General features: G+C 34.4%; 1 protein-coding gene across 3 annotated transcripts in view; it reads right to left on the bottom strand.

The window, feature by feature from the left end:
- The window catches only part of camk1db (calcium/calmodulin-dependent protein kinase 1Db), a 105233-nt gene extending 92208 nt beyond the window's left edge, over positions 1–13025 (bottom strand). The window contains exon 1 of one of the 3 annotated variants that reach the window (XM_062043048.1): positions 12391–13025. In XM_062043048.1, coding sequence (XP_061899032.1) covers positions 12391–12485 — 95 coding nt within the window. In that variant the 5' untranslated portion in view covers positions 12486–13025. Of the gene's footprint in view, positions 1–12203; positions 12347–12390 lie in introns of those variants that run through there. The other 2 variants (XM_062043044.1, XM_062043045.1) reach the window with 2 other exon arrangements.
- Between the last annotated feature and the right edge of the window lie 2484 nt (positions 13026–15509).

Genomic DNA, 15509 nt, shown 5'->3' with positions numbered 1-15509 from the left:
ACCTACTTTGAGACAAGACCTATATTGATACAGTACACCTACTTTGAGACAAGACCTACAGTGATACAGTACACCTACTTTGAGACAAGACCTATATTGGTACAGTACACCTACTTTGAGACAAGACCTATATTGATACAGTACACCTACTTTGAGACAAGACCTATATTGATACAGTACACCTACTTTGAGACAAGACCTATATTGATACAGTACACCTACTTTGAGACAAGACCTATATTGGTACAGTACACCTACTTTGAGACAAGACCTATATTGATACAGTACATCTACTTTGAGACAAGACCTATATTGGTACAGTACACCTACTTTGAGACAAGACCTATATTGATACAGTACACCTACTTTGAGACAAGACCTACAGTGATACAGTACACCTACTTTGAGACAAGACCTATATTGGTACAGTACACCTACTTTGAGACAAGACCTATATTGATACAGTACACCTACTTTGAGACAAGACCTATATCGATACAGTACACCTACTTTGAGACAAGACCTATATCGATACAGTACACCTACTTTGAGACAAGACCTATATTGGTACAGTACACCTACTTTGAGACAAGACCTATATTGATACAGTACACCTACTTTGAGACTAGACCTATATTGATACAGTACACCTACTTTGAGACAAGACCTATATTGATACAGTACACCTACTTTGAGACAAGACCTATATTGATACAGTACACCTACTTTGAGACAAGACCTATATTGATACAGTACACCTACTTTGAGACAAGACCTATATTGATACAGTACACCTACTTTGAGACAAGACCTATATTGGTACAGTACACCTACTTTGAGACAAGACCTATATTGATACAGTACACCTACTTTGAGACAAGACCTATATTGATACAGTACACCTACTTTGAGACAAGACCTATATTGATACAGTACACCTACTTTGAGACAAGACCTATAGTGATACAGTACACTTACTTTGAGACAAGACTTATATTGATACAGTACACCTACTTTGAGACAAGACCTATATTGATACAGTACACCTACTTTGAGACAAGACCTATATTGATACAGTACACCTACTTTGAGACAAGACCTATATTGATACAGTACACCTACTTTGAGACAAGACCTATATTGATATAGTACACCTACTTTGAGACAAGACCTATATTGATACAGTACACCTACTTTGAGACAAGACCTACAGTGATACAGTACACCTACTTTGAGACAAGACCTATATTGATACAGTACACCTACTTTGAGACAAGACCTATATTGATACAGTACACCTACTTTGAGACAAGACCTATGTTGATACAGTACACCTACTTTGAGACAAGACCTATATTGATACAGTACACCTACTTTGAGACAAGACCTCTAGTGATACAGTACACCTACTTTGAGACAAGACCTATATTGATACAGTACACCTACTTTGAGACAAGACCTCTAGTGATACAGTAAACCTACTTTGAGACAAGACCTATATTGATACAGTACACCTACTTTGAGACAAGACCTATATTGACACAGTACACCTACTTTGAGACAAGACTTATATTGATACAGTACATCTACTTTGAGACAAGACCTATATGGATACAGTACACCTACTTTGAGACAAGACCTATATTGATACAGTACACCTACTTTGAGACAAGACCTACAGTATATTGATACAGTACACCTACTTTGAGACAAGACCTATAGTGATACAGTACACCTACTTTGAGACAAGACCTATATTGATACAGTACACCTACTTTGAGACAAGACCTATATTGATACAGTACACCTACTTTAAGACAAGACCTATAGTGATACAGTACACCTACTTTGAGACAAGACCTATATTGATACAGTACACCTACTTTGAGACAAGACCTATATTGATACAGTACACCTACTTTGAGACAAGACCTATATTGATACAGTACACCTACTTTGAGACAAGACCTACAGTGATACAGTACACCTACTTTGAGACAAGACCTACAGTGATACAGTACACCTACTTTGAGACAAGACCTATATCGATACACTACACCTACTTTGAGACAAGACCTATATCGATACAGTACACCTACTTTGAGACAAGACCTATATTGATACAGTACACCTACTTTGAGACAAGACCTACAGTGATACAGTACACCTACTTTGAGACAAGACCTATATTGACACAGTACACCTACTTTGAGACAAGACCTATATTGATACAGTACACCTACTTTGAGACAAGACCTATATTGATACAGTACACCTACTTTGAGACAAGACCTATATGGATATGGATATATATAATTGTACTTTGTGGGAAAAGTTTCTGTTCCTCTGTGCACGTTTGTGTGGAAGAACTGACTGACACTGAAGTCCATCAAAAATAGGACCTCAGCTGGCACCGTCTGAGGTCCAAAATTCCCCACAGACGTACTGTACTCCATAAGTCTTCCCAAAAGAGTGGAAGCTGAACTTTTCCTCTGCTTTCCCTTCCTCTAAGTGTAGATAATAGAGAAAGTATTCCAGTAGTTGGACTCTGTGCTTTTTGAGTGAGATACGGGTTATCATGATAATCACAGGGACTATGTCACTGCATCTCCAGGCTGATGAGGCGCCAGGTTTGGGCGTTTTAACAACAAAGTTCTACAGAAAAGTGATATTATATCCTTCGCGTTAATGTTTACCCATATTTTTTGCTCGATTGTAAAAGATATCCATCGACGAGGTGGTCCGAGAAGTAAAAGAGGAGCGACGTTCATACGTTCCTAATATTCAATGTTTTATCGTTTATAGTTAACATTGAAAATCCCACATTCAACATTCTGACGTACTTTACATTCTGGGCGTCTTATTCAGTAAGAAACTGCAAAATTGTATTTCGTTCTTTTGAGGTGGTCTGTCATGTTTGACATTTTTAGCATTCTATCAAACATTGTGAGTTTTTGTATTACTGTTTCTGAAAAAAAGGGACCATAAATTTAAACAGCAGGTTTTTACAGCTATAATAAATATATATATATATACACTACCGTTCAAAAGTTTGGGGTCACCCAAACAATTTTGTGGAATAGCCTTCATTTCTAAGAACAAGAATAGACTGTCGAGTTTCAGATGAAAGTTCTCTTTTTCTGGCCATTTTGAGCGTTTAATTGACCCCACAAATGTGATGCTCCAGAAACTCAATCTGCTCAAAGGAAGGTCAGTTTTGTAGCTTCTGTAACGAGTTGCACAAGGGTTTTCTAATCATCAATTAGCCTTCTGAGAGCCAATGAGCAAACACGTTGTACCATTAGAACACTGGAGTGATAGTTGCTGGAAATGGGCCTCTGTACACCTATGTAGATATTGCACCAAAAACCAGACATTTGCAGCTAGAATAGTCATTTAGCACATTAGCAATGTATAGAGTGTATTTCTTTAAAGTTAAGACTAGTTTAAAGTTATCTTCATTGAAAAGTACAGTGCTTTTCCTTCAAAAATAAGGACATTTCAATGTGACCCCAAACTTTTGAACGGTAGTGTATATATATTTTTATTTTATTTTTTTATTTTATTTATTAAAACACACATGTTAAAAGTGCATTTTCAATGTTTTGTGCAGTTATTAAAAAAAAAAAAAAAAGGTTATGGATACCAAAAGAATGTTCTCTAAAATACATTTCACGATTATTATCCAATTACTTGATTAATCGAACAAACTAATGAAGAATTACTCGATTGCGAAAACAATCGATAGCTGCAGCCCCAATTACAAGACTATTGTAACTTGGCAAAATGTAATAATACTGGATTGATGGATAAATGCACGAACGATTATTTGATGGCGGTATCCCAAATGTTTTTGGTTCTTTTTTTTTCTCCCTTCGCCTCCTACAAAAGATATGGGAGACTTTCATTTGCTAGATATTGCATCGGTGAAATGGACGGAAAAAAAATCATGTGACCATTCAATCATGTCTGGACTGCAAATTGTAAATATCCACTTGGACCTGAAATATTATGTATCCCCTACTAACATTTTTTTATAATTAATAAAATGGGTCCGAATTCACAAGTTTTGTTGTTGTCGATGCTAAGTATCTACAGAATAAAACATGATGTTAGTACATCAATTGAGGAAAATAGAGGGGGGACACATTTTATGGCTACACAGAAATAAACTGAAATATTATGTATCTTCTACTAACTTTTTTTTAATAATTAATAAAATGAGTCCAAATTCACAAGTTTTGTTGTTGACGATGCTAAGTATCTACAGAATAAAACACAAGTTAGTACATCAATTGAGGAAAATAGAGGGGGGGACACATTTTATGGCAACACTGAAATATTATGTATCCCCTACTAACATTTTTTTATAATTAATAAAATGGGTCCAAATTCATGTTACTACATCAATTGACGAAAATAGAGGGGGGACACATTTTATGGCAACACTGAAATATTATGTATCCCCTACTAACTTTTTTTATAATTAATAAAATGAGTCCAAATTCACAAGTTTTGTTGTTGACGATGCTAAGTATCTACAGAATAAAACACATGAGTTAGTACATCAATTGAGGAAAATAGAGGGGAGGGGGGACACATTTTATGGCAACACATAAATAAGCTGAAATATTATGTATCCCCTACTAACTTTTTTTATAATTAATAAAATGGGTACAAATTCACAAGTTTTGTTGTTGTCGATGCTAAATATCTACAGAATAAAACACATGTTAGTACATCAATTGAGGAAAATAGAGGGGGGACACATTTTGTGGCAACACATAAATAAGCTGAAATATTATGTATCCCCTACTAACTTTTTTCATAATTAATAAAATGGGTACAAATTCACAAGTTTTGTTGTTGACGATGCTAAGTATCTACAGAATAAAACATGATGTTAGTACATCAATTGAGGAAAATAGAGGGGGACACATTTTATGGCAACACAGAAAAAAGATGAAATATTATGTATCCCCTACTAACTTTTTTTATAATTAATAAAATGGGTCCAAATTCACAAGTTTTGTTGTTGACGATGCTAAGTATCTACAGAATAAAACACATGATGTTTGTACATCAATTAAGGAAAATAGATGGGGGACACATTTTATGGCAACACTGAAATATTATGTATCCCCTACTAACATTTTTTTATAATTAATAAAATGGGTCCAAATTCACAAGTTTTGTTGTTGACGATGCTAAGTATCTACAGAATAAAACACATGATGTTAGTACATCAATTAAGGAAAATAGATGGGGGACACATTTTATGGCAACACAGAAATAAGCTGAAATATTATGTATCCCCTACTAACTTTTTTTTATACTTAATAAAATGAGTCCAAATTCATGTTACTACATCAATTGAGGAAAATAGAGGGGGGGACACATTTTATGGCAACACAGAAATAAGCTGAAATATTATGTATCCCCTACTAACTTTTTTAAATAATTAATAAAATGGGTCCAAATTCACAAGTTTTGTTGTTCAAGATGCTAAGTATCTACAGAATAAAACATGTTAGTACATCAATTGAGGAAAATAGAGGGGGGACACATTTTATGGCAACACAGAAATAAGCTGAAATATTAGGTATACCCTACTAACTTTTTTTAATAATTAATAAAATGGGTCCAAATTCACAAGTTTTGTTGTTGACGATGCTAAGTATCTACAGAATAAAACACATGATGTTAGTACATCAATTAAGGAAAATAGATGGGGGACACATTTTAAGGAAACACAGAAATAAGCTGAAATATTATGTATCCCCTACTAACTTTTTTTTATAATTAATAAAATGGGTCCAAATTCACAAGTTTTGTTGTTGTCGATGCTAAGTATCTACAGAATAAAACATGATGTTAGTACATCAATTGTGGAAAATAGAGGGGGACACATTTTATGGCAACACAGAAAAAAGATGAAATATTATGTATCCCCTAACTTTTTTGTAATTAATAAAATGAGTCCAAATTGATGTTAGTCCATCAATTGAGGAAAATAGAAGGGGGACACATTTATGGCAACACAAAAATAAACTGAAATATTATGTATCCCCTACTAATTTGTTTTATATTTAATCAAATGGGTCCAAATTCACAATTTTTGTTGTTGACGATGCTCAGTATCAACAGAATAAAACACATGATGTTAGTGCATCAATTGAGGAAAATAGAGGGGGGGCACATTTAATGGCAACACATAAATAAGCTGAAATATTATGTATCCCCTACTAACTTTTTTTATAATTAATAAAATGGGTCCAATTTCACAAGTTTTGTTGTTGACGATGCTAAGTATCTACAGAATAAAACATGTTTGTACATCAATTGAGGAAAATAGAGGGGGGACTCATTTTATGGCAACACTCAAATATTATGTATCCCCTACTAACATTTTTTTATAATTAATAAAATGGGTCCAAATTCACAATTTTTGTTGTTGTCGATGCTAAGTATCTACAGAATAAAACACATGTTAGTACATCAATTAACGAAAATAGATGGGGGACACATTTTATGGCAACACTGAAATATTTTGTATCCCCTACTAACTTTTTTTTATAATTAATAAAATGGGTCCAAATTCACAAGTTTTGTTGTTGTCGATGCTAAATATCTACAGAATAAAACACATGTTAGTACATCAATTGAGGAAAATAGAGGGGGACACATTTTATGGCAACACAGAAATAAGATGAAATATTATGTATCCCCTACTAACTTTTTTTATAATTAATAAAATGGGTCCAAATTCACAAGTTTTGTTGTTGACGATGCTAAGTATCTACAGAATAAAACATGATGTTAGTACATCAATTGAGGAAAATAGAGGGGGACACATTTTATGGCAACACAGAAATAAGCTGAAATATTATGTATCCCCTAACTTTTTTGTAATTAATCAAATGAGTCCAAATTGATGTTAGTACATCAATTGAGGAAAATAGAAGGGGGACACATTTTATGGCAACACAAAAATAAACTGAAATATTATGTATCCCCTACTAACTTTTTTTATAATTAATAAAATGGGTCCAAATTCACAAGTTTTGTTGTTGTATCTCCAGAATAAAACACATGTTAGTACATCAATTGAGGAAAATAGAGGGGGGACACATTTTATGGCTACACAGAAATAAGCTGAAATATTATGTATACCCTACTAATTTGTTTTATATTTAATAAAACGGGTCCAAATTCACAATTTTTGTTGTTGACGATGCTAAGTATCAACAGAATAAAACACATGATGTTAGTGCATCAATTGAGGAAAATAGAGGGGGGGCACATTTAATGGCAACACATAAATAAGCTGAAATATTATGTATCCCCTACTAACTTTTTTTATAATTAATAAAATGGGTCCAAATTCACAAGTTTTGTTGTTGACGATGCTAAGTATCTACAGAATAAAACACATGATGTTAGTACATCAATTGAGGAAAATAGAGGGGGACACATTTTATGGCAACACAGAAATAAGATGAAATATTATGTATCCCCTAACTTTTTTTGTAATTAATAAAAATGAGTCCAAATTGATGTTAGTACATCAATTGAGGAAAATAGAGGGGGACACATTTTATGGCAACACAGAAATAAGATGAAATATTATGTATCCCCTACTAACTTTTTTGTATAATTAATAAAATGGGTCCAAATTCACAAGTTTTGTTGTTGACGATGCTAAGTATCTACAGAATAAAACATGATGTTAGTACATCAACTGAGGAAAATAGAGGGGGACACATTTTATGGCAACACAGAAATAAGATGAAATATTATGTATCCCCTACTAACTTTTTTAATAATTAATAAAATGGGTCCAAATTCACAAGTTTTGTTGTTGACGATGCTAAGTATCTACAGAATAAAACATGATGTTAGTACATCAATTGAGGAAAATAGAGAGGGGGGACACATTTTATGGCAACACAGAAATAAACTGAAATATTATGTATCCCCTACTAACTTTTTTTTATAATTAATAAAATGAGTCCAAATTCATGTTACTACATCAATTGAGGAAAATAGAGGGGGGGACACATTTTATGGCAACACAGAAATAAGATGAAATATTATGTATCCCCTACTAACTTTTTTTATAATTAATAAAATGGGTCCAAATTCATGTTACTACATCAATTGAGGAAAATAGAGGGGGGGACACATTTTATGGCAACACAGAAATAAGATGAAATATTATGTATCCCCTACTAACTTTTTTAATAATTAATAAAATGGGTCCAAATTCACAAGTTTTGTTGTTGACGATGCTAAGTATCTACAGAATAAAACATGATGTTAGTACATCAATTGAGGAAAATAGAGAGGGAGGACACATTTTATGGCAACACAGAAATAAACTGAAATATTATGTATCCCCTACTAACTTTTTTTTATAATTAATAAAATGAGTCCAAATTCATGTTACTACATCAATTGAGGAAAATAGAGGGGGGGACACATTTTATGGCAACACAGAAATAAGATGAAATATTATGTATCCCCTACTAACTTTTTTTATAATTAATAAAATGGGTCCAAATTCACAAGTTTTGTTGTTGACGATGCTAAGTATCTACAGAATAAAACATGATGTTAGTACATCAATTGAGGAAAATAGAGGGGGACACATTTTATGGCAACACAGAAAAAAGATGAAATATTATGTATCCCCTAACTTTTTTGTAATTAATAAAATGAGTCCAAATTGATGTTAGTACATCAATTGAGGAAAATAGAAGGGGGACACATTTTATGGCAACACAGAAATAAGCTGAAATATTATGTATCCCCTACTAACTTTTTTTAATAATTAATAAAATGGGTCCAAATTCACAAGTTTTGTTGTTGTATCTACAGAATAAAACACATCTTAGTACATCAATTGAGGAAAATAGAGGGGGGGACACATTTTATGGCTACACAGAAATAAGCTGAAATATTATGTATATCCTACTAATTTGTTTTATATTTAATCAAACGGGTCCAAATTCACAATTTTTGTTGTTGACGATGCTAAGTATAAACAGAATAAAACACATGATGTTAGTGCATCAATTGAGGAAAATAGAGGGGGGGGGGGCACATTTAATGGCAACACATAAATAAGCTGAAATATTATGTATGCCCTACTAACTTTTTTTATAATTAATAAAATGGGTCCAAATTCACAAGTTTTGTTGTTGTCGATGCTAAGTATCTACAGAATAAAACATGATGTTAGTACATCAATTGAGGAAAATAGAGGGGGACACATTTTATGGCAACACAGAAATAAGATGAAATATTATGTATCCCCTAACTTTTTTTGTAATTAGTAAAAATGAGTCCAAATTGTGTCCCAATGGTGGAAAAGCCTCCCAGCAGTGTCACCTAGCCTCACTTAGGTATGCGGTCAGGTGCAAGCCTGGCTCAGGGAGGAGGACGCCCCTGCCATGCAGAGTCCCCAGGGATTGTACCAACTAGTCCTTTCAACAAATAAAAAAAATAGTACATCAATTGAGGAAAATAGAAGGGGGACACATTTTATGGCAACACAAAAATAAACTGAAATATTATGTATCCCCTACTAACTTTTTTTATAATTAATAAAATGGGTCCAAATTCATGTTACTACATCAATTGAGGAAAATAGAGGGGGGGACACATTTTATGGCAACACAGAAGTAAGCTGAAATATTAGGTATCCCCTACTAACTTTTTTTAATAATTAATAAAATGGGTCCAAATTCACAAGTTTTGTTGTTGACGATGCTAAGTATCTACAGAATAAAACACAAGTTAGTACATCAATTGAGGAAAATAGAGGGGGGGACACATTTTATGGCAACACAGAAATAAGCTGAAATATTATGTATCCCCTACTAACTTTTTTTTATAATTAATAAAATGGGTCCAAATTCACAAGTTTTGTTGTTGTATCTACAGAATAAAACACATGTTAGTACATCAATTGAGGAAAATAGAGGGGGGACACATTTTATGGCTACACAGAAATAAGCTGAAATATTATGTATACCCTACTAATTTGTTTTATATTTAATCAAATGGGTCCAAATTCACAAGTTTTGTTGTTGACGATGCTAAATATCTACAGAATAAAACATGATGTTAGTACATCAATTGAGGAAAATAGAGGGGGACACATTTTATGGCAACACAGAAATAAGATGAAATATTATGTATCCCCTACTAACTTTTTTTATAATTAATAAAATGGGTACAAATTCACAAGTTTTGTTGTTGACGATGCTAAGTATCTACAGAATAAAACACATGTTAGTACATCAAATGAGGAAAATAGATGGGGGACACATTTTATGGCAACACTGAAATATTATGTATCCCCTACTAACATTTTTTTATAATTAATAAAATTGGTCCAAATTCACAAGTTTTGTTGTTGTCAATGCTAAGTATCTACAGAATAAAACATGTTAGTACATCAATTGAGGAAAATAGAGGGGGACACATTTTATGGCAACACAGAAATAAGATGAAATATTATGTATCCCCTACTAACTTTTTTGTATAATTAATAAAATGGGTCCAAATTCACCAGTTTTGTTGTTGACGATGCTAAGTATCTACAGAATAAAACATGTTAGTACATCAATTGAGGAAAATAGAGAGGGAGGACACATTTTATGGCAACAAAGAAATAAACTGAAATATTATGTATCCCCTACTAACTTTTTTTTTATAATTAATAAAATGAGTCCAAATTCATGTTACTACATCAATTGAGGAAAATAGAGGGGGGGACACATTTTATGGCAACACAGAAATAAGCTGAAATATTATGTATGCCCTACTAACTTTTTTTAATCATTAATAAAATGGGTCCAAATTCACAAGTTTTGTTGTTGACGATGCTAAGTATCTACAGAATAAAACATGTTAGTACATCAATTGAGGAAAATAGAAGGGGGACACATTTTATGGCAACACAAAAATAAACTGAAATATTATGTATCCCCTACTAACTTTTTTTTATAATTAATAAAATGGGTCCAAATTCACAAGTTTTGTTGTTGTATCTACAGAATAAAACACATGTTAGTACATCAATTGAGGAAAATAGAGGGGGGACACATTTTATGGCTACACAGAAATAAGCTGAAATATTATGTATACCCTACTAATTTGTTTTATATTTAATCAAATGGGTCCAAATTCACAATTTTTGTTGTTGACGATGCTAAGTATCAACAGAATAAAACACATGATGTTAGTGCATCAATTGAGGAAAATAGAGGGGGGGCACATTTAATGGCAACACATAAATAAGCTGAAATATTATGTATCCCCTACTAACTTTTTTTGTAATGAATAAAATGGGTCCAAATTCACAAGTTTTGTTGTTGACGATGCTAAGTATCTACAGAATAAAACATGTTAGTACATCAATTGAGGAAAATAGAGGGGGGACTCATTTTACGGCAACACAGAAATAAGGTGAAATATTATGTATCCCCTACTAACTTTTTTTTATAATTAATAAAATGAGTCCAAATTCATGTTACTACATCAATTGAGGAAAATAGAGGGGGGGACACATTTTATGGCAACACAGAAATAAGCTGAAATATTATGTATCCCCTACTAACTTTTTTTAATAATTAATAAAATGGGTCCAAATTCACAAGTTTTGTTGTTGTATCTACAGAATAAAACACAAAACACATGTTAGTACATCAATTGAGGAAAATAGAGGGGGGACACATTTTATGGCTACACAGAAATAAGCTGAAATATTATGTATATCCTACTAATTTTTGTTTTATATTTAATGAAATGGGTCCAAATTCACAATTTTTGTTGTTGACGATGCTAAGTATCAACAGAATAAAACACATGATGTTAGTGCATCAATTGAGGAAAATAGAGACGGGGACATATTTTATGGCAACACAGAAATAAGATGAAATATGTATCCCCTACTAACTTTTTTTATAATTAATAAAATGGGTCCAAATTCACAAGTTTTGTTGTTGACGATGCTAAGTATCTACAGAATAAAACACATGTTAGTACATCAATTAAGGAAAATAGAGGTGGGGACACATTTTATGGCAACACCGATGTAAACAAAAAAAATGGCGGCCAACCCCATGCTAAGCTAGCGTTAGCTTCCACCTGTCGTTTAAATTGTTCGTGTTTGAATTGTAAATCGCACAAACCAGTTTTGTTTGTCTTTGCAGGTATTTTCTTGGTGCGTCTCCGTGTTATTTCCCGTCCTTTGTCACGATGTGCGCGGATGACAACCCACGCGAGCTGTCCATTTACACACTGATGATCAACAGCTGCGCGCGAAAGTTTCCCGCTCAAACACATGTCACGTGACGTGACGCCAACATGCCAACTTACGTGCCCAGCACTTCCTTGAAGTCGAACACACTCTTGATGTCATCGACGTGTTTTTTCCACGACCCGTCGGCGGACTCGCCGTTCTCTTTCGCCATGTCTCGCCGCGTGGGGAGGGGAGGGCGGAAGCTCGCTGACGAATGAGCTAAGACCAAAAAAAAAAAAATGAAGGAAAAAGGGGGCAGGAAAAAAAAAAAAGTGTGGAAGTGTTCCGTCACGGAGTGAAGAGCTTGGCGGACTAAACCCCGTGTGTGCTTCGGCTCTGCGTGGAGGAGAAACACTCGCGTCTCACTCCCTCCCTTCCTGTCGTCTCCTCACGCGTGTTCGTGTGTCTCCTCCCACCCGAGCGAGAGGGGTTTTCAGGCGGTGAAGAGATGAGGGAAGCTCGGCTGTGGAGGACGCCGTGACGCCCTGTGGACCGCCGCGGAGAGACGGATGGGAGGTAGGGAGGGGGGGGGGGGTCGTCAGCGCGGATCAAGTGCGGGCACGCATTGCACCAAATCGATGGAAAGTGCCCGGGGGGTGGACACCGTGCAAGTCCCGGTTAAAAGGCGGTCACCCCCGGGGAAGGAGAAAGAACATCCACCAGTCAGGGACGGAGCTGCGTGGTTTACGGGCTCAGACACGGCACTTGCACCCTTAAAAGCCTCCAACTCCTTCCTGTTTTTTTATTTATTTATTTTTTAAATAAAAAATCTAGACAATTATTTGTGCTCTTTATTCCATTATTATTATTATTATTTTTAAAATCTTGCCGGTCTTTAGTGTTTCAATGTGGCCACCTGTTGCTAGGCAGAGTTCATGGGTTTTAATCACGACTGCCCCTTCAGCCAATCACAGGCACTGACACACCCAGCCAGGAAGTAACTTTCAACAAAGCAAAGTGGATTATGGCTGTGCCTTTAAAAAAGATGTAGAACTCTACATTAAAACACTCTCAACCTCTAACAACCAAAAAGATGTGAAAACGATGATGCTGTGTTCCAAATTGAAGTTATTTACTGAAATTGAGTGAGCCTATGGCTTTGCACTTTGTTTATTATATATATACTTTTTTGTATTCTATTTTAGTTACTTTGAATTTACAACCCCCTGGCGCTGTTTTGTACTGTTTTTGTTCATTGTCTGTAATTAATATTTATAAATAAAGGTTTAAAAAATAAAATCAAATAAAAATTTGGGATTTGTACGGAGCATGGGGGAAAAAAAAGTATATATATATATATTTTTTTAAAATTTTTGGACATGTATCTCGTGCACACGAGAAACTTTTCATTAAAGTTATTAAAAAAAAACTTTATAACGAATAGTTTCTTTCTCGTGCGCATGAAAAAAAAAAATTACAAAAAAAAATTATATTTTTAAATTTTTTTTTTATAACTTTATAAAAAGTTTCTCGTACGCACAAGAAACTAAAAAAATTAAATAATAATTTAAAAAAAATGTTCCCCCATGTCCCTTTGGGGGCTCTGTAGATTTGTTAACACGAAAAAAATATATTAAAAAAAAAAAAAAAAAGTGTATTACGGCGATAGCGTTTATCTGTTTCCGGTGTCCTGCGAAATTCCGTATCGCAGGAATGTTTTGCTCCCCTGCCGCGGGAGCGCGCATGGGGGCGGAGCTCCGTGCCTTGTTCAGACAGCGGTAGTACTTCCGTGTTATTAGCGAGTGCTAGCATGCACGCAAACATTAAATTGCTAACTTTTTTAAAAAATGTTTTCCAAATGTTACACTTTTTTGTCTAATTCCGCAGCCATACACCTTACAGTCATACAACTTGGTATGTGAAACATGCTACCTGTTAGCATGTATACGTTAGCATGCTAACATTAAATTGCAAAAAAAAAAAATATTTCAAATGTTACTCTTTTTTCTCTAACTCCACAGCCATACACCTTACAGTCATATAACTTGGTATGTGAAACAAGCTAACTGTTAGCATGCTAACATTAAATTGCTAACTTTTTTTTCTTTTTTTCTTCAAATGTTACACTTTTTTCTCTAATTCCGCAGCCATACACCTTACAGTCATAACTTGGTATGTGAAACATGCTAACTGTTAGCATGTATCAATCAATCAATTTTTATTTATATAGCCCTAAATCACAAAAGTCTCAAAGGGCTGCAGAAGCCACAACGACATCCTCGATACAGAGCCCACATAAGGGACGTCGATGTGACTGACTATGAGAAACCTTGGAGAGGACCGCATATGTGGGTAACCCCCCATCTAAGTACAGTCCTTAGTGGATCTAACGTTATATATACGTTAGCATGCTAACATTAAATTGCTAACTTTTTTTTTCTTTTTCGAATGTTCCACTTCTTTCTCTAACTCCACAGCCATACACCTAACAGTCATATAACCTGGTATGTGAAACATGCTAACTGGTAGCATGTATACGTTAGCATGCTAACATTAAAGTTTTATTCAGCTAATTTTGCAACCCTTTACCCTACAGTCATATAACTTGGTATGTGACACTTGTTAACTGCTAGCTAGCATGCTAATGTTAGCATGCTAACATTAACATGCTAACTTTTTTTTAGCTAACTTTACCTTTCTTTTCTCTAATTAGACAGCCATACCCCTTACAGTCATATAACTTGGTATGTGACACATGCTAACTGACGGTATGCTAACGTTAGTTCGCTAGCATGCTAACATTAACATGATAACTTTTTGAGCTAAATTTGCAACCGTTTACTCCAGAGTCATACAACTTGGTACATGACACTTGTTAACTGTTAGCATGCTAATATTAGCGTGCTAACTTTTTTGCTCATTTTTCCACTTTTTTCTCTACGTCCGCAGCCATACACCTTACAGCCATATTACTTGATATGCGAGACATGCTAACTGTTAGCATGCCGTCGTTAGCACACATGCTAAGTGTTAGCATTTTAATGTGCGCATGCTAATGTTTTAGACCAGTGGTCCCCAACCACTGGTACTGGTCCGTGGATCGATTGGTACCGGGCCGCACAAGAAATGTAAAAAAAATAAAATAAATAAAAATAAAAATAAAATAAAAATTAAAAAAATTATTAAATCAACATAAAAAACACAAGATACACTTACAATTAGAGCACCAACCAAAAAAATCTCAGGATACAGTCCG

The sequence above is a fragment of the Entelurus aequoreus genome, linkage group LG03 (assembly GCF_033978785.1).
Source record: "Entelurus aequoreus isolate RoL-2023_Sb linkage group LG03, RoL_Eaeq_v1.1, whole genome shotgun sequence".
Classification (NCBI taxonomy): Eukaryota; Metazoa; Chordata; class Actinopteri; order Syngnathiformes; family Syngnathidae; genus Entelurus; species Entelurus aequoreus.
The sequence above is the reverse complement of the archived record's forward strand: the minus strand, read 5'-3'. Positions and strand labels throughout refer to the sequence as shown.